Raw genomic sequence first — 23,837 nt, forward strand, 5'->3', positions numbered from 1 at the left:
TTAATCTTTTGGAGAAGAATGATGTAAAAACATCCCGTTTACTGATGGAAGGAATGTTGGTCAAGGAGGATAGAATGTCTGCAAAAGAAAGGTCCCTTCAACAAGCATTGTTAGGCTTTAAAAAAGCAATTAAGGGCTTACAAGAAATTGGAACTCTTTAACTTTGCATAAGAGACAGATCAGTAATCTTGAGCTGACTTTGGGATACTCTGATAATTGTTTCAGGAGGGGGTAGAAGGAAGCAATCCATAAACCAAGGCATTAGGTCAGCTTCCACGGATGAATTCAGCAGTGAGCGTTGTTTTGTTCAGTGAACTCTCCTTTCGAATTTGATGCCTTCTTAAGGCAACCTGTCATCAACAGGAGACACAACAGCTGGATTGTTGCACCACCATTTTTGATAGAGAAGTCACGTAGGAAGAGTTTTCAACTTCAAAACAGTTCTAGATTCAACCTTCTGCAATCTGCAACCAGTCAACCTCTTTGAGGATTATAGCCAGAGATGATGGAGCCATTTATTTATTCCCCAAATCTAAGGAAATTAAGAGGTTGTTGGGTTTAGTGTGTGAAATAACTGCCAGGGGCAGGCCTTAAGGCTTCAAAATTATTGCTGAAAGAGAAGACGACACTGTATTTTTCAAGGATAGAAAAAAGTACAAATATTTTTAGGGTAATATTTATTGCACTTTGAAACCAGAAATGTCATCAGATTTGTATTTCCATCTCAATTTGTTAGCGGTCTAATAAAAACAGGTTGCTTTAAAAGATCTTGAGGAAAAATATAACCATTAAAAGTGTGATTTATTCAACTTGGTTTTATCCTGACTTCAGTGCGTACTTTGCCAATACTTCTCTGGTAATTAAACTTCAGTGATTGACATTCAAGAAATTATTTGGGGGAAGGCTCAAGGAAGCTGCTTCTGATCTCTGCCCTCTGCTGGTTCTGCAGTACTGTCCTCCTTCTCCTCCTCCTCCTCTGGCACAAATGCCAGTTCCTAAACCAGCAGCCAGGGCAGCAGCTGCATGCCAAGTGGCTCACCCGTAAGAACGGCTGACTAAGAGAGCAGATGGACTGCTAACACATGTATTGTCTCACTGCCAGTCAACCTGGCTTACACGTTCCTTTACCAGAACTGCCCCACATGCTATTTAAGCCCCTGGCGATGACTTGACTTATGCCTGAACTTGCTAGGCTTGAAAGTCAGCGAGGGTCGAGGGCCCCTCGACAGTATTCCACACAGCCCTCCTCACAATCAGTGGCACTGCTGTGGGCTGATCCGTCCACGGAGGCCGGCCGTGCCAAATGAACACACGAGAGATCAGCACGGGTGGCAGGCAGGCGCCTTTAACGTTCAAGGGGTCCACACAGAATGCTCTCCAGAAGCACCTTAAACCACTGGCCAGATAAACTCGGCAAGATGGAATTGTCTATATACAATGCTTAGTTCAAAGTGGCAGAGTTCTTCTAAAAAGGCCCCCCCACAAGCTCCTTGCAGGAACTGAAGTCAATCATTTAACAATGGGGAAACTCACTGGGCGTTCCAAAACCCTTGCCTGCATGCAACTGGTACATGTCCAAGAGCCCCACACCTGCCAGCTCTTCCCTAGACATGCATCACATCGCTGCTTAGGCTGAAAGTGGGGTCTTTCAGCACAGTCCCTCTCCTTGAGGAGCCCCCCCCAGATTCCACTCCTGGGGGGCTCAGGGGCCTCCAGGGTTTAAGCCGAGAGGCTCACTGCCTTATTTCACGGCCACCGCCGAGGCCCTGTGAATGGACTCCATAACGGCTGCAAACCGGCTGCAGAGATCGTAGGGCGAGTTGGGGCGGATCTTGGGGGGCTCCTTGAGAACCACTCCTTCCGGAGAACAGTCCAGCAGGCGGGGCAGAAATTCGCCCAGCTTCATTTGCAGCTTCTCTGCAGGGGAAGAAAGAGAACATTATGGAAAACCAGCAAGCTGGGCCCTTTGAAGTAGCTTCTCAGCAGCTCCATAAGATGGGGGAGATACCTCTGCCGGTCCCTCGGGTCCAGCAGGAGAGGCATGTGGCAGGCCCCACTGGCAAAGAGTTTCACCTAGAGCAGGAGTAGGCAACCTCGGCTCTTTTATGACTCATAGTCCACGAGTCATAAAAGAGCCAAGGTTGCCTACCCCTGACCTAGAGGAACCTGGAAAGGGGGGGGGGGTCATTTCAGCTGTGGCTCCTGCCCTCTGGAACACCCCAAGGGGAGGTTAGCTCCATCGCTGCCAGGAACCCCAGAGACCCCGAGAGGGGGAGCTTGTGAAATGGCTGTTTTGTCTTTGGGTGGTTTTTATTCCCCCACAATCTTGGTTTTCTTTATGCTTAATTGTTTTAATGCTTGTTGTATTGTTTTAGTGGTGGTTGGTTGTGTTACCCAGAGTTGCGTTCGGTGGGTTGGGCAGCTATACAAACGTCTACATAAAATAAAAAATACAGCAGCTTAAGGTTCCAGATGACTGTATTTTCTTTAGCTGTTTCTGTTCCCAAGAATAAGCCTTCCGTCTGCAGAGCCACCTGCCTTCCCTCTGTACGATTTCTGGTCTCAAGTTTTCTGTGAGAAAACTTGACGGGCTGCACTTTTGATGGCTCAGCTGAGCAACTGGATCACCAGGCTCAGCCTGCTGCCATGAAAATGGAGTAAGTACTATCCTGGATGCACAAATGTGCACCTAACCACTTCAGGTCACAGCAGAGAATGCTTGCTGCAACTCCTCACCAAGAAGCAAGCTCAGGCATGCCCCCTCCTTCAATCCAGGAAGCCACTCAAACTTGCTTGCACTGGAGTAATCATCAGCTGACAAGCGTCTCCTCTTAAAAGTCCAGGTCCGTGATTTGAATACATCCAGGACTATCAACAACACAGAATGTAACTTGACTAAAGTGCCCCCCCCCCGAGGGAAATCCAATCTTCCATCATCTTCGCCATCTTTGCAGCGTTGATAGAGCTAGCAGAGGTGGCCAAATTAAGAAAATCCAATTTTATCTCTGCTTGGAAACTGCTTCTAGATGTTGTGCTTCTGACAGGTAAAACTAAATGCAATCCTGATTTGCTGATCAGATAAGTTTGTTGCGATAGAAATGGTTAGTGTATTCTAAGTATGCAAAACTAAAAAGTGGAGGATGAAATGTTATTACCTTTATTCTACCACACTGGAAAAAATTGGGAGTTTAATGCTTTTCTTTCTGTTGTTTTCTATTTACACTTTGCACTCTCCGCATCCCCTTCCCCACTGTCCTACCGTCTTTATTCTTGCTTCTATTTGGGTAAGATCAGAGGGCCCAATAGGTAAACAGAGAGAACACAGAGAGGCAACTAAAGTAGGTGGAAGGAAGTTGGCATGGCGCCCAGGACACTTTTCTTACCGCCCACGTCCTTTCCCAGGTAGGCGCACCAGCGGTTCCTCATGACCTCAATGGCATCCAGGTCGTCTCCGGAGACATGGTTGTTCATGATGAGATGCATGCAAGGGATGACCAGCTCGTTCAAGACGCTCACCCCCTCGTCCACCTCCTTCCCGTTGCCGCTTTCAAAGAGGGCCGCTGCGGCGTCGTTCAGCCTCTGCAGCAAAGCACCGTCAGAGTCGGCTGGTGAGGGTCTCGGCACAATGAGCCCGGGTATTTCTAGAAAGCAGTTTCTCAAGCTCGGCCACTTGAAGACGGCCGGATGTCAACTCCCAGAATTCCCCAGCCAGCCGGGCCTCTTAAGGTCAGTAAGGCTGAGCAACACAGTCCAGTTAGGGCCGCGTTTGTCAAAGGTGGCCGCTTGAAGACGCCTGGGCAGTTCTGGGAGTCGAAGTCCAGCCATCAAGAGAGCCTGTCGCATACAGAATCTGCCGGGGGGGGGGGGGAGGAAATAGCCAAAAGAATTACCCCAAAGTTAAACTGGTCTATCTGGTGTGTGCTTCCAAATTTTAAGCAACTTCTCAATTAAAAGGGGCAGGTTGGGAGGATAACCATTTGCAGGCACCTGATACGATCTTTTTTTAAAAGACAGGCAGTCCTCAACTTACGACCACAACTGACCCCAAAATTTATGTTACTAATTGAGAAATTTGTTAAGAGACTTTTGCCCCATTTCATGACTTTTCTGGCTACGTTCGTTAAGTGAATCACTGCAGTTCTTAAATGAGTAGCACGGTCGTTAAGTGAATCTGGCTTCTCCCTTGACTTTGCTAGTCAAAAGGTCGCAAAAGGGGATCACGTGACACTGCAACTGTCGTAAATGTCAGTTTTCAAGTTTCCGAATGTAAATCCCGTGACCGCGGGGATGCTGCAATGGTCGTAAGTGTGAAAAATGGTCACAAGTCCCTTCTTTTCAATGCCGTTGTAACTTTGAATGGTCACTAAATGAACTGTTGTAAGTCGGGGACTGCCTGTAGCTACGGCGATGTAAGGAGCGTTGGGCAATATCCCATTTTCAACCTAAACCTGGACGGCAGCGAGAGGAATGATGTGAAAACTCTGCCTCCGATCCACAGGCTCCCCGGAGGGGGGAGGAGGGGAGGGGTCCCCTGAATACCCACCAAGAGGCACTTCCTCCTGTAAAGAGCGATCAGAGCCGAGTCCGCGCCCCGGCTGGGCCCTTTGGCCTGCAGGACAGAGTTGGTCTCGTAGGCGTACACCAGGTAGGTCAGAGCCTCGCAGTACCTGACGAGGGCAAGAAAAAAGGGTGTGTGTGTGCGCATCATGTCCGGTCACTGTGATGGATGGATACAAACATATCCGGTGTCAGATGGCCCACAACGGCTCCACCCTCGGACCATCATTTTTATTTGGTTTATTCTAGAGAAGGGGTCCCCAACCCCCGGTCTGTGGACCGGTACTGGGCCGGGGCATGCCAGCAACCGGTCCACACAAACAAGCAAAGCCCCATGCGTGGGATGCAGGCAGCACACCAAACCAGGCACCCTCCGGTCCGTGGAAAAACCTCTCTCCACGGAACCGGTGGTCTCTGGTGCCCAAAAGGCTGGGGACCTCTGTTCTAGAGGTAAAAGGCTTTATCAATGGGAGTCGAAGCGAAGTAAAGAAGTTTTAGAATGTCTTTCTGAACTTAAAATCACCAGAAATACATTCCTGTTTTGATCCTTTTAGGAGTAGCAGAAGGTTAAATACCAGCAACCTCAGAGAGCCCTGCACAAGTGCAGGAGGAATTTGAACAGCCTGCCTCTGTTCCCAACAAATTTCTCATGAGAATGCTCAAGGGGTTTGGAGTCAGCTTTCTGGACAAAACAGAACTTTCATTATCGCTTATTAAAATTGAGTGGTTTCTCCTCATATTGTACAAAACTGCACGACGATTCAGTTAAGTGCATAAAACGGAGGCCAAACCCAACTCTGCCCACTGTCGGGACCACGCACAACACACTGACAACCTTACACGGTGCATCTGTCGAAACAGCAACTCAACAGGCCCAAAATCTCAGCCGAGGAACTTACTGGTTCTTCTGATACAGCTCCAGCCCGGTCAAGAGATAAACGGACACCTTGCGGAACAAGCTGTAGTCTTCGTGCCATTTCTGCCCGGAAACAGAAAACAGAAGCCAGGCGGCGGTTGCGTTCAACTTCCTCCCCTCCCTTCGTGGTGCTTCTGCCCTGCCCTGCCGTGGCTTGCAGCCCCAGCGGTCTCTGGCCTCCCCAGGTGATGCCAAGCCACAGCCAAGGTCGGTTATTCCACTTAGGGGCGTCTTGCGGCTAAAGGTGAGCGGCTGGACACGCTCAGCCGGCACTCTGTAAAGCAGCAGCAGCAGCAGCAGCACAAGGGCTATTTCCACAGAGCAGGCTGTGACAGAGAATCGGGAGCCAGCCTGCTTTTCACAAACGCTCTGCCTCTGTGCGTCCGGTTTGAAAGTCAGGGCTTCTTACCTTGTACTCTTCCATGTCCACCTCATCTGGGCCAATTCCCTTCAGCTTTTCTCGTGCCACCTTCATAATGCTAATTGACCTGTTTCCCAGAACAGAGAGAAGGAACAGTGGGAATCCAGACAAACATTTTAAATTTAATTTGCTTCCATCAAAGCTGAGGGTAAGTGGTTTTCCAGCAACGATGGCTCCTTCGTGCCTTGTGCACGTCCCAACCCTAACGACACCCCTGCAAGCAAACCGCCAAGCTCAGAGAGCATCACGGGCCCCAAAGGTCAACCGTGGGCCACAAATCACTTCTTTGGGTATCGCGTCCCTCTCCGCTGGCTTTGCACCGACCTCTCATCGTAGCTGAGGTTTCTGTCTGCAAACTGCTCCAGGAGGCTCCGTTCCACCACCTGCTTGGGGGCGCTGTTCTGCAGCAAGTAAACCAAGACGTGTTGAAGGCGGGGGTCGCTCTGGGGCGTTGGGGTCTCTCTTGACAATGAGTAGAGTCTGGAGTATTCTTCACGGAATGCCTGGGGAAGTCGGTGATCGAAACTTTACCATTCTTTCTCATTATGAATCCACAACACAGATTCTTCCTTTGTGTTGCAGCTGATTTCAAGGGGAGGGAGATTTTTTCTGACCCTGACATGCGACAGGAAATCTACAGGAACCTGCTGGATGCGCCAGAGAAAGCCCAGGAATCTCTAAGTTGGTCGCATGAACAAACGTCCTGAACGTGTAATCTGTTCCAGTCGTAAAGAGGAAATGGCTACCCTTGATGATGGTCTACGATAGCTTTTTTTAAAGCGGTTTGTTTTTTGGTGTTTCCCTACTTTATTGCTCTTCAGTGTTGATCAGAGAAGGCTGCTTGTATAGCACAGATGTGTTCTAAGTGTCTAGAATTGCTACAACTGTAAAAGTCCCTTCAGATGCTAAGGGGCACCTTAAGGTGCAATGTGATCTTGGACAGATGAATAAACAATACGTGAAATTTACCTTGAAGATTTATTTTTTCTAACTGCGGAAAGGATTTCCACAAAGGAGTTGGATAACTCCTGCTTTCTGCTTTGAATCAAGAAGACTTCCAGATTTTTGGAATGTCAGCCGGGAAGACGAACCTTTCCTAGTTAGAATTTTTTATAAGTACGAAACGGGCTCAGGCATTAGCAGGCAGAGCGAGCAAACACCTCTGGCTCCCATTTCTTTCAATAAGGGAGGAACGTCCCCTCTTCTCTACCGGATGAAGGTTATTAAGCCTCAAACTCTCCCTCCAAAGGACAAAAGCACCACTCCTGCATCCAGCTGGCCACCACCTGCTCCTGCATCCCATCCCATCCCAAGACAAAAAAAGGGAACTAAGCAGACGGCCCCCCCGAGCCAGAGAAGACACCTCATCCCTTGTGGGCAGAAAAAAAACAGACATGTGCGCTTAGATGTAAAGTACTACCTTGACTAGCCCTGCTTCAGACCCATCGCGATCAAAGGTCTGACGAGCTTTAGCAATGGCCAGGATCACCCCTTGCATGGCGGGGCTAAGCATCACCTGCCACGGAGGAGGAGGAGGAGGAGAGAGAGACAGAGAGAGAGGGAGAGAGAGAGAGAGACAGAGAGAGGGAGGGAGGGGAGGGAGGAAAAAGGCTGGATTGAAACAAGCTCTCCATCATCCCACTGGCAAAAGAGCCGAGTTCAGCTTAGGGAGGATATTCTTTGAGTGGGTCCCCGTATCCAGATCCTTGGAAGGCAACTGATAGAAGAGAATCTCTATAGCTCAGGACTGAAAAGTGGGGTCCTTGGGATTCTCCGAGCTTGGCTGTGATCTTGCAGACATTTCATGACCCAACTAGGTAACATCATCAGTGCTAAAAGGGAGTGGGGGGCCTGCACTTCCACTACTGATGACCTTACCTCGTTGGGTCGTGAAATATAATGCTAGATCACAGAGAGCACTACGGACCACACAGATAACCCGAAGCGATAAAATAAGGAGCCAGGTAGCCTCTCCCTACAGCACCATCGCATTTTACAGGCAGACCCGGCTATGCCGCGTGACGTTAGCTGAGTTGCATGTCGATAGCCAGCCATCAGTGCAACTACATGGGAAAGCAGAGGAAGTTTTCCATTTGGGGAAGGAGGCCGTCAGGAACAGAACAGCTCTCGGGGCCCGTGGCTGGGCAGCTTCTTGCAAATAAACCCTGGGAGGCTCTGGCAGGCAGGGGCGGCTCGTCCAGTTTTCCCCACTTCCCAGCTCTTGACTGCCAGGGCTGCCCCGGCGGAGACGGTACCTCCTCGTTATAGCCGTCCGCATCTGACCTAACGAGGATCTTCCCCACACTGGGGATCTCCACCTCTGAGACTTGAGAGCTGGGTGGGGCAGAAGGCTCCATCCGCCCCGTTTCCTGGGGCTCTTCTGCCTGCGCCGAGGGGCTGCCTTCCTCCGAGGGGGCCTTCTCTGCATCTGCCTCCTTGGGCTGCGGCAGCACCGGGGGAGGGAGGGGGGGGAGAGAGGAGGAGAAGGAGGCAGTGAGAGGAAGGCAAGAGGAGCAGCAGCAGTGGCCCAAGGAGGGCAAGAGCAGGAGAGGCAGGAAGAGGACCGCTGAGGAGGACCCTCACCTGATCCAGAGCAGCCGGGATGCCATCCTTCTCGTAGACATCGGCCGTCTTGGCGATGGCTTGGGCAGTCTGCTCCTTGGCCATCACGGCGTGCTCGGAGGAGAGTGAATGGGCCCCACCCTCGCAGGGGAAGGAATGTTCTGGAAGGAGAAAGAGCGGAGAGGAATTGTCCAGGTTTTACGCTTTCCCAAAGATATTACGGGGAGCCGTTGAGGTTGGCAGGATCCAAATCTGCAGCTAAAGGATGCTGGTATTTTTAAAGGCTGACTGGGCTAGTCTCCAGAAGACTTCCAGGAAAAAAAGGAGCTACTAAACAGCACCCACATTTAGTGTAGGGAAGATTCAGGGGAAATCAAGACAGTAAAATGTAAATTTAGGAGCCTGCCCCAGCTAGGACTCACTGCAAGGATCACACTCGTTTTGGTCACCTCCGTTTTACCCATAGAGAGTCTTGCGCTCTTCTCTGCTCACAGGCCCACAAATGTGTTTCTCTTAGCCTGATCAAAGCTCTTTATGCCGTTTTGCGTGACGATCATTTCCTGGCCTGCAATTTCACTCCCTGTTTGCTGGTATCAGAAGGCAAAGGCAGAAGGGTTTCTGAACGGAGCGGGCCTTTTCCTCACCTTGGCTTGAGTCAGAAGACAGGTTCTGGGGCTCCACAGGGGCCGAGGATTGCTCTATCTGGGCCATTTTGCAGGACTGCTCTTCCAGCTCAGCCATCTCCTGTTCTACCCTCCAGTTGTCTTCTTCGATGTAACGCTGAAGTTCCAGAGGCAGCACTTCTACTTCTCTCTCTGGTTGCCCATCATCGTAAACTACCAAAGAAAGATAAGCAGAGGGTCCTCATTGGCCCGTCTGAACAAGCAAGACACCTGGTTAACTTTCGTGGTTTGTAACCTGCCCTTTGCTCTTATATTGGGATGCTGGGGCTACAAGTTGCTACCAGCAGTCCTGATGGTTACATACGGTCTCCAGCACCAAAGGCCAGTTGTTGAGAAGGGACTAGTGGTGCCTTGTGTGCACATCCAGGACCAAATAGATGAAGAGTACAGAGTCCCATCTCTTTCCTGCCTTCGCAACTGCCTCTACGGATATTTGTGCCTTCGAGTCAGTCTCGATTCCTGGCAATTGCCTGGACAAGTTCACCCAGTTTTCCTGGCAGCATTTCCAGAAGTGGTTTGCCCTGCCGTCCCCAACTGGCCCCAGACTGCTTACCAACTCCTAAGTTTATTCCTCTTGGAACTAAAGTGAGGCTGCTTCCATCCCAAATACATGGAACCAGGATGGAGAGACAGATTCTCCCGAAGGCCCATTCCTTTCAAGGGATGCATATCTCCTCCACAAAGGCACCGAAGAAGAGACCATGGTCCACTCCCAAGCAGAGGACAGGAAAGCTCTTCTCAAGCAGCCCTTCTTAACTTAACTTACCCAGGGGTCTCCAGCCCCCAAGAGGGAAGAGGCATCACCAAGAACTGAGTTCAGATCCTCACCTGCTGCGAAGTGTGGTAGTTTCTTACTAACATAAATGAGGCAATAGGCGCTGGCATTTTTCAAGCCGCCAAACGAATCCCTTTCCAGTTCCTCCCAGGAGGATTCTGTCACGGCGATGTCGTTGTACTTAAGCCAGGTCTTTTGAGGCAGGCTGTAGATGTAGGCCCAGTAATGGCCAGCATTGGCCTGGCCTTCGTGGACCAACACGGCGTGCAAGTGATAAGGGACCTGGAAAACACACACACACACACGCAGACACCATCGTTACTCAGGTTTATTTATAGCAGGTGAAGTAACATGACCGGGGGAAGATTTGATGAGGCAAATTCTCAGCTGTTGCGCCTGTTAAGAATGATCCATTCATATAATCAAGGCTTAGCGCAGATTCCTTTCCTGGGGGAACAACAAGGCTTTAGATGTTGGTAAGCAGGGCTGCAGAGACCGTTGTGGCCAGACCAGTCAGGGCCAGGGCCAGCTACCAACGACACGTCCATCCGAGTGGCGCTCGGTGGAAGCCATTCGTCAGAGAACTCTTGCAACAAACAGGACCTTGACGTTTGATCCTGCTGGGGATGGAAGAGCAAAACACCGTACAATCCAGAACACGCCCAAGCTCCTCTTCGCTATGTACTAAACCAGGGGTCTCCAAACTTGGCAACTTTTAAGACTTGTGGACTTCAACTCCCAGAATTCCTCATCTTGGCTGGCTGAAGAATTCTGGGCACTGAAGTCCGCAAGTCTTGAAGTTGCCAAGTTTGGAGACCCGTGTACTAGAGAGAAAAGGCAGGAGCTCTGCAAACAAAAACCAGGAGGTTCCAGCTCTTCCATTAAAATGCTCAGCCTCTTTTGAGAGACAACAGTGAACCAACCATGCCAGGTATGATACTCGGAAGTTCCACCTTGCATTTCAATGCGTGGCAAAAAAAACCAGCAGGCAGATACAAGTGCCTGTAGTTTAGCTATGACTGACCTGAACAAATCATTTTCAAAAACAAGGTAAAGTCATTGTTTGTAGGAGAATATAGAGTCTGAATTCTCAGGTATTCCCAAATTAAACCAGAAATCCAGGCTAATTTTATATGGAGGAACAAATTACCTTTTCTGGAAAAAATGGAAAGTATTAATTCATTCAACCATGAATCTCTCTCTTATATGACCAGATTTTATTTCTGGGGAACCGGTGCCAGTACGAGGTCAGAAGTGCTCATACAACCAGGAAGACACCCTACCTGGCAGAGTTGAGGATCAGCATAGATATGATCCATCGACTCAGAAAGCGTCAGCATGGAAGTCTTCAAGTCTGTGAATCAAAGCAAAACAGTAAGCGAGCGAGCAACAGTTACGTTTTCTTAAAGAAAAGGTAAGAATTGTTTTACCAATCTCTAAAGATGCCTCCACCTAAGAGATGCGGGACTGATCACAGTGGTCCTCAATTGCATGTCAGGACATTTTGTGGAGAGCAGGGCAAAGGACCCTCCCCGGAGCCAGACTGGGGCAATGCTCAAATTCAGGGAGAGGCTGGCCCTGAAAGATGGCTGGATCTAGAGAGGTGAACTGGATGATTCAGGCCTTTGAAGATGTTCCTCTTTGGCCAGACAAGGTGTCGTCCTTTGCCAAGGAAACTTCAGCCCTAGTCCCGACCATGAAAACTGCGAAGTCCTCTGAGGGAGATCAGTTATTATGACTTCCTGATCGCATCCCACCAACGTCAAAAAAAGAGACTTAACACTGTGACAGGCACATGGCCTCGATACCTTGCCACCTTCTCCAGTTCGGGCAAGAACGGGATGCAAATCAGACCTTATGCAAACAGGAAAATCTCGGCTGCTAAACAGCAACTCTTGAATGAAATGTGAAATCTCTGGGCACAGACCTTCCATGTCCTGCTCAACCTCCTCCCTCCACTGCTGCAGGCAGGAGACGACCAGACTCATCTCATCTTCGGAGACGGCCCGAGGAGGAAGGGGCTCATCTGACGTCTCCCCTGGGCGCCTGGGTGGAGGGAAAGAGGGGCTCAGTCAGCTGCTGCCTCTCCGCCTGGGCTGCTAGCGCTCCTCAAAAGCCAGAGGTGGCAACAAGATGGAAATCAGGAAAACGGCTTTAAAAATGCAGCTGATCGGGACCTACATACATTTTTCTCTGAGTTTCTAGACCTTCCCCCCACACCCCCACGCCCAAACCGGCATTATTTCTAGGAGGCAAAACAATCGGATTTATCATCTGATTGCTTCAATCTGGATACAGCCATGATGGAAAGCCACACCAAACTTGGCCCAGTTTTACCTGCTTGGCTTGCTACGCGTTTCCGAGGATTCTTTTTCTGCCTTCATTTCTGCTGTTGTTGTAGTTGTTGCGCAGGAAAGCTTGGTCCTGGCAAACTCAAGAACGGACTGCAGCATATCCGGCAAGGGGAAGCGGTCTGTGCCGGAACCGTATCTCAGGTACCTAATTAGGAGCAAACTATCATCAGACCCACTTCAAAATCATCAGTCTTCCCTAACTCAACTTAGCAAGGCCTTCCCCTTCAAGGGGATCAAACAGCAATAGCAATACAGCCCTTACAGACTTATATACTGTTTCAGTGTTATACAGCCCTTTCTAAGCGGTTTTCAGAGTCAGCATATTTGCCCCCAACAAACTGGGCCCTCATTTTACCGACCTAGGATGGATGGAAGGCTGAGTCAACCTTGAGCTGATCACGATCGAGCTGGTGGCAGTGAGTTAGCCCGCAATACTGCATTCTAATCACTGCGCCATCAGGGCTCAAAACTATACCAGTGATAAAAGGTTTATTTTCCTTTGCCCCTTGAACATGGGGAAAATATTAAGTCATGGTTGACTACTGATATTTTTGGATAGAAGTCCCGTTTTCCCGTCCTGCTCCTGGGCCTCTTCGAACAGATTCTTCAAAGGGTACAAGAGACAGAAGCCTCTCCTTCCGGGCCTGCATTACGCTAGTCGAAGAGAGAATGGGCTGGCCAGCTGCCGAAAGGGATGGCAGGTTGGCTGTTGTATATCCGAAGAACAACCTTGTGCAGCTCTCCAGAAAATCTAAAATAAATCTACATGGGTAGAGGCTTCTAAGAAGCTTCCTCCCAATACCCCTGTCCAAGGACAGACAGACAAGCTCGGTTCTTGTCCCTGACCAGAAAGTGGGAGAGAGATGCCGGCTGGCTGAGCTTCAGTTCATCTCATCTGCAAGGCAAAATTCAGAGTTTGAGGAAGACTACCTACTTTTCCAGCTGCTGCTGTAGAAGAGTCATCTGGTCTTTCAGTTGCCCGATCTCTTCTCTTTTAGCTTGAATAATTTCTTTATTGCCATACATGAACCTAAAGGAAACATAGTTTTGACAGCTGCATGCTCTCTCTTAACGCAACCCCACAATATCTTTTTTGCAGGTTTGGAAGTCTCAAGCCACAAAGCTTTTATTTTTTTTTACCTATCCATGTAAATGACTGGCGGGAATTCTAGCTTGTTGTGAATCTTCTCTGGCTGCCCGAGGGACTGATTGAACTCAAACCGGGAAAGTTCAAAGGTCAGGACTGGGGGCAGCTTTGTAAACCAGCGCTGAAACAGAGATGCAACAGAATCAGATGCATGGATGCTAATTATAAACCGCCTTTTTCCCCATTAACAATGTTCTCCATATACAAGCAAGAAAAACAATCACTTGGATCCCATTTCACGCCAGACCCAGAAAAAGAGGAATCACTGTTTCAGTTCAGCAAATTTGATTGTATGGATTTGGTGAAAAATCAGTATATTTTCAAGGTAGTTAAGGCCTCTCACAAACCACTTGCTAAGCAGGAAACAGATGTCCGGAGCTTCAACTGATTGGCAGCAGTGTTTCTCCACCAGGGCCACTTTTAAGACAGGCGCACTTCAATTCACCAGCCAGCACAGCACATACGAGTTGGAGTCCGCCCGTCTTAAAAGTCACCCAGGTTGAGAAACACTGAATTAGAACTGCACGCTGCAAATGGATGGGCCAAGACGCTTTTTAGGAAGAGCTGGAAGTTTTAAGGGGCAAACCTGGTGCTCCCCATTCCCACTTTCTTTCCACACCTCTCAAAATATATTTAAAAAGCCAAAGGCTCATCCATTCTGGAGGATCGCAAAAGCGGAGAGGGACTTTTGCAACCTGCTTCGCGGGTACTCCAGAGCCAACTCCTGCCCTCAATACTATTCCCTAATTTTTACAAAACCATTTCAAACACGGGATGAGAACAGTTTCACTGAAATTCTACAAGCCCTGTTGGAAAAACCCCGGCCAAGAACTCCAGCTTTTAATAGACTCCTCTCATCTGCTGCCAGACGGGCCCCTTGTGACGAAAAGTGCACCGCCCCTCGGAAGCTATTTGTGGCTAGTCTGCCCTGTCGGCATCTATGAGAAGGTGCTGTAACGTTTACTCTTTCCAGCGTATTCGGGAGAACCTCCCCAAGTTCCCTGTTTATATCGCTGAAGAAGAAATGGAAGGAGTTCCTTTAACTAAGCCAGCCCCCCGTTTTCAAAGTTTCCCAGGGCAGCTGGAGCCCTTCAGATTCCCCCAGAGACCCACGTGAAAGCTGAGTTATTACGCTTCTTCCCACAGGGACCGTGGGCGGATGCCTACGGGGTTCCTCAGTCATCCAGGCCAGGCTGGCCTCAAAGGTGCTTTTTCAAAAGGCAACTGGACTTTCTTAGTTTTTTTCTTTGAAATTGTTTCGCTTCTCCATCCAAGAAGCTTCATCAGTTCCGGCTGGGAGGTGGGATCCTGTCCAGTTGCCTTTTGAAAAAACACCTTTGAAGTTTCTTGGATGCTTTAAATGCTCTCCATATATAAGATCTTCGGACCACAAACTGAACATCTCCTAGGCAGATTTAGGAAGAGTGCAAATCCTGAATTCTTTTCTTTTCGCTACACCAGTGTTTCTCAACCTTGGGGACTCAAAGAAGCCTGGACTTCAACTCCCAGAATTCCTCAGCCGGCCGCAGGAAGCAAACTAGGATAGTTCTGAACAGATTTCAAGTATATCAGATGTACGCAACATGATCGCTTCAGTAGATGATTTTTGGAGAGTGAAAAAAAAAAAGAGTGCCACATATACCCAGATACAAGACAAAGTTACAAACAAGAAAAAGCATACCATTAAATAAAAAACTGTAGTTTTATCCCCTGAAAATAAGAGGCACTGCCTCTTTGCTATGGGCAGGCTTCAACAGAAAGAAAAATATTTTTATCACACTCGCACTCCAGACTCAACGCATGAAATATAAAGGTCACACACTGCATGCCGTTAAGTCATTCCACAACATTCCCTCAACTCCAGCCTGCGCTCGTACATCATATTCTATGTTTTCAAGTTGGTCAACTATCAAGTCTGTTCTGGCTCCCTGTGAGTTGTGTAAATGCCGCAACACTAACCTCTTGCGTATAGGTCACCGTCTGCTTGGAAGGGTCCGACTCGCTCTCCTTCTCCACCATGGCTCCTTCCAAGCACTCGTGCAAATTCTTGTAGCCATTAACCTGCAGGGGATACTGGCCAAAGGTCTCAATTTTGGAAAACCTCTTGCCTAAATAGGGGAGGGGGGGACAGCTGTCAGTTTAAGGAGAACAAAACCAAATCCCAAACAGATTGTCCTTTTAAGTGGGGTAGAAAAACACCGGAGGAGCCAGCAACAGCGCTGAGAAGACTTCCATGACAATTTGCAAGGTCTTCCAGCTTACCTTCATGAACCCCTTCAGTTAGAAAAGTCCCATAAAAAAGTTGAACCATGGGGTTCTCCGATTTGTCCTGGGAATTCCTGCCACAGAAGGAGAAAGCAAGGGAACGTGAATTGGGTACGCCTAGTTTAAGGAAAAGGAGGACCTGGGGTGACAGCAGTCTTCCAATACGTGAGGGGCCCCCACGAAGAAGAGGGGGTCAGCCTCTTCTCCAAAGGACAAGAAGGAACAGAGGGAAGCTTATGAAGGAGAGTTCCAACCTAGAATTATGGAGAAATTTCCTGGCAGAACAATCAATCAGTGGAACAACTTGCCTCCTGATATTGTGGGTGCTCCAACACTGGACAAGAGGGGACTGGACAAACATTTGTCTGAAACGGTATAGGGTTTCTTGCCTGAGGGACTAGGAGACCTCCAAGGTCCCTTCCACCTCTGTTATTCTGAAAGCAAACTGACCATTTTTCTAAAAAACAGGTTGACAATGCTAATCCCAAAGGTGTCTTGTTTAGAAGCTAAGCAATGCGCTTTCCCCATCTTTGGCCTTTGGGGGATTCGTCTGGATCTCAGCAAGCTTGGGTGGCAGATGGGAGCTGAGGATGCAATATGCTCTTCCCTTCAAGAGGTCCCCCATTTCCACGACAAGCCCTCATAGAGGAGAAGACTCAAACCCTTCTCCCCACACGTGGGCTTCCTATAGGCAGAGAGCTGCCGGCTACAACCAGGAATTCAGCCAGAGCTCAACCATTCCTGGGGGGTCCTAAACAGCCATACAAGAGGGGATGTTGTGTCAATTCACTAAAATGTACAGTGCTTTAGCCATAGTGAGCCCGGTGTGAAAGCTGAGACCACAGGAGTTTCAAGCGTTTATTGGGTTACAAGCCACCTGTATTGGAGCTCAGGATCCCTGATAATTTAACTCAGGTGCTTGGAACAGGTCAACTTGCTTGAGGTCAGAAATATACTTTTACATCATTCAGGTTCACCCACAGGCCCACCCAGCCCCGACACCTTGCTGTAGCAGAGAGAATCACACCACCCTACAAAGCGGAAAGCAAACAGGCATTGGCTTTAATTTTCTTCACGGCAAATTTTGGCAACTGGGCAGCTTCACAAAATGGCCACTGAAGCTCCTTCAGACTCACTCAGCATCCACCGTCAGCTGGAAAGCATCTTCAAGCCAGTCCAGGAGTTTGTGGGTGAACTCGCTCACATCTTGCTAAAAAGGAGTCAGAGGGAAGGTCAAACGTTACTTTGTGGAGACCTTTAACCTGAACGGTTTTCTCCGCTGGATGACTTCAATTTTTAATTTTAAAATGACTTTAAATTTATAACATTTCTGTATGTTAGAGTTGTGAACTGCCTTCAAATTAAATCTCTCTGCAGACTGGGAAATTTTGGGCCTTGAAGTCAGCCAGGCTGAGAAACGCAGCAGCAGCAGCGTGGTCCAGGTGTGATCCTGGGCCAGGTGGCCGCCCAGACCTGGGAAGAACTTCACCTGTTGCTCCTCGGGAGACCTGAAAGCCCCTTTCAGGAGTTCGAGGGCGGCCGTCGGGTCTACAAATTTGCTGTGTGTTCCCAGCATTAAAGCAAAGAGACACTGGAGTTCCTGCATGAATGCAACGTTCCTCTTTTCCTGCAAAACAAGAAGTGCAATAAACAAGCAGAGAAAGAACAGGCCAAGAACGGGTACCAGACCGGCAGAAGTTGTATCTGCTGGAGTGACTGGTGGGGCACAATTCGCACAACCCAGATTCCGTTTAGAAACCATCTAAGCCAAAACTAACTAGGGCACATTATGGATTAGCATGGGCTGGCTTTGCAGCCAAGAGGAAAGAAACCGGCATGACCAGGGCTGCTCCCTTCTAGTTACAACCTGGGCTAATCAACGGCACCCCAACCGGTTTATTTTCTCCAAATTTGCCAGCCAGAAAAATTCAAGAGAAAGCCTTTATGGGCTGGCCAGAAACTCCAGCATCGTCTCTCTCGATCGGAGTTCACGACCACACATCCGGTTGCCAAGCTGGTTTTAAAGCTATTTGGGATCATTTAATCAAAAGGTAAACTGTAGTAAAAAAGCCAAAACAGGTAGCAGTGGTATTCTAACATATGGAAGCCTCAGAGGCTCAGACCGTGATTAGGGTGAGTCAAAAAGGTTTGAAATTTGCTAGAGAAAACAAAAATTGGAGACTCCTGATAAATCATGCCATCGAATCACAGCAAGCTTGGCATAGCTTTTGTGTTTTGGATTCTGAACACAGGAGAGTCCTTAAAAAATTTGGAAAAATCAGAAACTGGCTTTCGCCTTTAACTGTCTCCCACCCCTGCAGGCTGTCAGTGTTCAGCCAGCCCTGTTGTAACAACAGGGAAGTTCCCTTCCCGTCACCCAGGAATCACTTACATTTCGGCTGCGGCAGTTGTCAAGCACAGCTTCCGGCAGGGAATAGTTCAGGACCAGGTGCCGGAATTCTGGCAGCTGGAAGAGAGACTGACAACCACCCCTGGAATTAACCTCCTGCTCCACTGCTGACTGTATGTTGAGTCTACGTAACAGTTCAGCCAAAGGAGAGACCAGGGATGGCCACAGCAGCCCCCCAACAGGTAAGCACCATTCTCTCCATCCTCTACACGCTCCACTAAGTGACTTAAAGCCCAGCTCAGGGACAGAAAGCAGGCAGGGAAGCCTAAACTAATTAGCTCTTACATCAGCTGAGGAAAAATAGTGGTTAATTAGAGAAGTGGTGCTTAATCTCAGCCACAGAATTCCACAGCCCACTGAAGTCCACTCATCTTAAAGTGGCTGAGCAAGAGTTTGATGGAGCCCCAATGCCAGCAGAGACCCAGAAAAGCATCAGCACCCTGAACTACCTGTATGACTGCGCTGAACCAGCAGGTGTTTCCAATGTTCTTCATCCCAACTGGCCATCCACTGACCCGCCGCCAGTCACGCTGAGTGGTGCTCTCTCCCCAAACTTCACAGCGTTTCCTTTTGGAACGGTTTTTGTTTTCGGCTGCGCTCGGCTCGCAGGCTCTGCCGGAAACAGAAATGGCAGCAACTGCAAGGCGGCCTTTTTGGCTAGAAGCAATTAGCCGTCTTTGCTAACTCATCTATCTCGATAAGGTACTACAGAACAACACGCAATCCCCAAAGGATAATTGTCATCCCTCTTTCAGTAGACTTTGGCCCTCCAGAAAAGCCTGTTCTGCTGGGAACACAGATTATGCTGGTCAGCTGGACATTTCCTGAAAATGGAAAACTGATTGGAATACATTTGGCCACGTTTCTCTTGTGAGGATCGGAAGCGTGCAAACACAGCAGCAACCTGGATGGGGCAGAGTGGAACAAGGCTACTGGAGAGAAAGGAGCATGGGAGTTGTTCCCACAGCAAGAATGTGGGAAACCGAACAATGACCTACGCATTGATGGTTGCAGCAAAATCCTTCTTCCCGGTTGAGAAATCTTGGCCATCCGAAGGAGCGGGTTCCTGAAGATCAGCCTCCTCTTGGGAGCTCTCATCCTGAGCTGGAAATCAAGACAGGAGCCTATATTAGGCATCAGCGCAGTTCAAATGCTCCATCTCCCCACCCAAAGAAGGCATTTAATAGCGAGAGAAATCAGAAGGCCCTTGGTGATCCACTGACATCTTGCTTGCTTGGCTCTGCGCGTCATCCTCACCCTCCAGAGCAAAAGTGACTCAACGCAGCCTAGCCACGATGACGGAGATTTCCGAGAACTGTTCTTCCACTATATCCCCGAAGCGCTAGCCGGGGCTTAGCAAGAGAGCTGAAAGGCCCTTGCTGGTCTCTGGTTCTATTTATAAGGACTCCGTCCCAGAGGGACAGAATGCGTTGTGTAGGTTTTCACAGTCTGCACACAGCCTTCCTTGGAAAAGTCTATGAAGAAAAGCAAGGGCTCACCGGCGGCCTGTCTTTCCCGTCCCTCGCAGTCGGAAGCCGTGGGGGCTCCCTCTGACTCTCGGTCACTGACTTCTGTGAGGAAGCCGACCGCCTGCATGAGGTTTCCATCTGCAGCCTGAGGAGAAACAAGGACGCCCTGCTGCTGTAAGGAGGTCTTTCTCACAATTTGGCAACTTTAAGGTGTGTGGTCATCAACTCCCAGAACTCCCCAGAGAGTCTACACTTCTTAAAGTCGAAGCGCACATAGACCAAGTTGCCCAGGTTCAGAAGCACCGCTCTAGAGGATTTTTTTGTTAAACCTAGTTTGTGGCTGGAGCAGGACAACTTTAAGGAAGACGAAAAAGTGTATTTCAAATTGGGCGCTCGATTTCAGGTACCATGCGGGAAGAGTCCACGCACACTCCAGACCAGGCCGCACTGGCTGCGAATCGCAGGAGCAGAAGCAGAGCAGAGAGCAGAGCTGCGTGTTGGAGAAGGAATGTGGACAGCTGTCCAAATGCCACTGTTTGTCGAGGCTGGGAGCAACCCCTCCGGGAGAGAAGGGCTGCCCGTTTTGGATTTCAAGGGCCAAAACAAGCAGAGAAGCAGTTGGAAACAGAGTGGAGGGCAATGCAACGGTGGCGGGGTGGGGGGTGGGTGGGGGTCTGCCTTCCAGAGCCCACTTTAAACTAATTTCAAGACAGATCATCCAACGCCCTTCTTAACGGGGAGCAGGTTAAGGATCCCATTTCAGCAAAGGGGACTAACCTTCAGTGCCGCCTGGAGGAACTGCGGATTGTGGATGCCCGTGATCTCTTTCAGCTGGCTTAGGAGCAAACTGCAGGTCTGGGTTAAAATGGGAGAGAGAGGGTGTTATCAGAAAGGGAAGAGGCAGAGCGGACAGCAGGGCAAGGCCTGTAACAAAAACAAGAAAACATGAAAGCACCTTTTTTTAAAAATAGATTGGAAGACCTTTCCAAGTGCCAATGGGCTGAACAAAGGCTTTTGTTTATTTAATTCCGGGCCTTTCACAACTGCAACCAATAAAAACAAATAAAACGGCCCCACATTATACAGAAGAAGTCACCAGACTCCCAACCCTATCCCCTTTGCATCGATACCACTTATGTTGTCAGGAACATGGTTACTCTTGGTTAGCGGGTGCCCCTATTCTCGTGACATCGCCAGCACGTAGCCAAAGTCCCCGCAAAAGTAAGACAAATGCCATTTAAATGGATTAAGTAAACAAAATTCTTTGAAGAAAGCCCTCTCTCTCTCTCTGTAAGATCCTCCTAGCCTGATACACCTGGCTTGGCTAAAAATAATTCCATGTTGAATGTTTCGAGTCTCCTTTGCAGGAAAATCCAAACATCCCAACCGAGAGGACTACTTATCTTCAGGAAACCAAAACACACAACCTGAGCATCTTTTCAAGGCCAAGGAGCGTTCATAAGACAAAGCACCGTCTTTCCGTTTCTTTTTCAAGGCAAGTTAGAACTTTATTATTCGGAGGGAAGAAGGAGAGCTGTTATATGAGAAACACCAGCCCAAAGGCCCTTTTCTCCCCCAAATCTGGAAGCCGAGTATTTATTCCACCCCACAACACTGGCAGATGCTGCACACAGACATACAAGGAGCCCAAAGAACGTGCAGAGCTTTGGGAGAAGCTATTTTAAGCCGGCTCTGCATGCCATGGCGGCTGGTCACTTCTCATTTACAACAAGGTGTTGGATATGCAGCCCACTGAAAACGGCGCTCTAATCAGCAAATTGGCATTTGCACAAACCCGTTTAAAAGAAAATGTATTTATCCTGGGAGCTTGAAGTGATAAAATTTGCAATTTTTAGCGGGCCCTGCAATTCCATGAAGAATTTGGTTAATGTTGGACCCCCAAGCAAGATTATTTCTTATCCTACCCAAATACTAACACCCCACCAGCTTTAATCATTTAACTGTTACAAAATACCATAGGGGTACAATATAAATTGGATCCACGTTACTGGATTTGATATTGTTTGGAGACCCATTTCTATAAGACTAGGAAGGCCATCATCCTGCAGAGGCACCAGGGATTTGCCAGAGTTCTCTCTGGTCCTGTGAAAATAATCATTTATCATTATAAGGCTTGATCTCCCCCCCCCCATCTTGCTCCCTGCTTTGCCATCTTTGTCAAATTTAAGTCAATTTAAATGTTAAAAGTTATTATTCTAATATTTTAATATTTCCTCTCATTTTTCCCTTGTTGTAAACCGCCTAGAGTTATCTCTAGGTGAGATGAGCAGCACACACATTAAATAAATTGTAACAAGACTCGTTTAAATTTTGTCTTGGGTCTGGGTAGGTACCCAAAGTGTCCAATCCCCTTAAGACCACTCCTCCCAGTTCTGGACCCGGGCAACTCGGGGTAAACTAATGCAACTGCCTTCCTGGGCAGGTAGCAGCTCCCTCATCACAACTCGGGTGTGGCCACTGCAACTTTTTGTCAACAAGGATAAGCTGGGAAGGGTTTTTTTGTCTTGGGCACCCAAAGCTTTTTAATTATTGTTTTAAATTTGGGCACTATATTTAATTGTTTTTTAACTTTTGTATTCTGCTTTTATATTTATTGCCCTGTACACTGCCCTGAGTCCTTTGGGAGAAGGGCGGTATAAAAATTAAAGGAAGGAAGGAAGGAAGGAAGGAAGGAAGAAAGAAAGAAAGAAAGAGAGAGAGAGAGAGAAAGAAAGAAAGAAAGAAAGAAAGAAAGAAAGAAAGAAAGAAAGAAAGAAAGAAAGCTGGAGTTTAAAGTGTGGGCACTTCGCTTAAAAAGGAAATATCAACTTCGAGCTTCTTAGGCAGCCGGAGCGCCATTTCAAGACAGCTCCTGGGGGGCAGGGGGGCGGGGGTGGCAAAAGGGGGCCAGAGGGGGTCTCCAGCCTGGCCGGACGGGGGAGGCGAGGGAGACCCCCTGCGAGGGACGCCCCCTGGCCCGTCCACCCCCCCCGCCATCAGGGGCTGCCCCGAGCAGGGCGGGCTCCCCGGGGGAGGGGGCGGGGGGCTGCTCAAGGGGAGGGGGGCGCCTGCCCGAGGGGGAGAGGGCCGGGGGGGGACGGGGAGCCGCGGTCCCGGCCCACCTGGCGGGGCTGTCGCGGGAAAGGCCTCACCTGCGCCGCCCCCGCGGCCGCGGCCCGCTCGTCCCGGCCCTGCGGCTGCTGCACCTCGGCCGCCATCCTCCCGCCGGCCCTTCGCCCGAGAGGCCGAGACGGGGCCGCGGCTCCGCCCCTTCAACGGCCGCCCACCGGCCCCGCCCACCCGCTAGCGGAGGAGACGCCCGCGCCGATTGGGCCGCGCCCCCTCCCCGGCTCCGCCCCCGCGGAGAGCTTGAGCGCCCCGCCCACCGCCCTCGGCCAGGCCGGCGCAGGCAGGTCGACGGGCGCCGCCCGCTGGAGGGGAAGTCACGTGACGGGTGTGGGCGGAGACCTCGGGAGCGCGGGAAAGCGCGGGGCTCCGAGATCCAATCAGGAGCGGGGGCGTGTCCCGTTGGGGCGCTGCTCCTCCGAACTTCGAAGCAGGTCGAAGACCGACCGGTCGAGAGCGCGGCCCCGCTCCTTTTCAACTTTTCCAACTTGCATCACCCCGCTCGGGCCGCGCCCCAGAGCGGCCCTCTAGACGAGGCTGCTCCCTCTGGGCAGCGCAGGGAGAAACCCCCTGGGTCGGGGGAAAAGACACCACGGGGCGATCCGACGTGCGCCTCTGACTGGCGGGGCTGGGGGAGCCACGGACGGGGCGCTTCGTGCCGGCCCTTTAGGGCAGCGTTTCCCAACCTTAGGAACTTGAAGATGCGTGGACTTCAACTCCCAGAATTCCCCAGCCAGCAGAGCTGGCTGGGGAATTCTGGGAGTTGAAGTCCACGCATCTTCAAGTTCCTAAGGTTGGGAAACGCTGCTTTAGGGCTCCCCCCCGGCGTGGCCAGGGGGCTTTGCAGGGGTGGGATGGATGACCTCCCTGCGCCTCTCGGGTCGGCCTTGACCTCGTTCTTCTCGGGGCGCTCCGGGTCGCCCGCCCAGCCGCGGGGATCGGGAACCGCTCCGGTTGGCCGCCGCGATGCCCGAAGAAGCGGCTCCGGGCCCCGAAGGGGCGCCGAGCCCCTCGCTGGCAGCTGCCCCTGCTCGGCGGGGACCTGCCTCGGCCTGCCTCCCCCTTCGGAAAAGCCGCTCTTTTGCAGGCGGGTGAGGAGGGGCCTCCGAGGTCATCCAGCCCACCCTCGGCCTGGTAGACTGCATCGTGCTC

General features: G+C 50.0%; 1 protein-coding gene across 7 annotated transcripts; it reads right to left on the reverse strand.

Annotated features, from left to right (window-relative positions):
- Positions 1–422: 422 nt before the first annotated feature.
- USP28 (ubiquitin specific peptidase 28) lies at positions 423–22,808 on the reverse strand. Of its 7 annotated transcripts, XM_083368530.1 has the most exons (27): positions 22,712–22,808; positions 20,337–20,414; positions 19,590–19,704; positions 19,089–19,194; positions 18,540–18,702; positions 18,073–18,159; positions 17,170–17,307; positions 16,817–16,890; positions 15,989–16,045; positions 15,678–15,754; positions 15,375–15,523; positions 13,409–13,536; positions 13,203–13,298; positions 12,252–12,413; positions 11,842–11,960; positions 11,198–11,268; positions 9,968–10,196; positions 9,101–9,292; positions 8,478–8,617; positions 8,150–8,335; positions 7,315–7,410; positions 6,219–6,397; positions 5,883–5,961; positions 5,457–5,536; positions 4,544–4,667; positions 3,384–3,579; positions 428–1,917 (listed from the first exon to the last, which is right to left on the reverse strand). In XM_083368530.1, the coding sequence occupies exons 1-27, from the start codon at positions 22,775–22,777 to the stop codon at positions 1,742–1,744; spliced, it is 3,363 nt and encodes a 1,120-aa protein (XP_083224656.1). In that variant the 5' UTR covers positions 22,778–22,808; the 3' UTR covers positions 428–1,741. The 7 variants fall into 7 exon arrangements, with proteins under 7 accessions (XP_083224657.1, XP_083224656.1, XP_083224658.1 ...); XM_083368531.1 differs by lacking the exon at positions 15,989–16,045 and having other exon boundaries at positions 423–1,917; XM_083368532.1 differs by lacking the exon at positions 8,150–8,335.
- Between the last annotated feature and the right edge of the window lie 1,029 nt (positions 22,809–23,837).

Source organism: Vipera ursinii, assembly GCF_947247035.1.
Source record: "Vipera ursinii genome assembly, chromosome: 8".
NCBI classification, from domain to species: Eukaryota; Metazoa; Chordata; class Lepidosauria; order Squamata; family Viperidae; genus Vipera; species Vipera ursinii.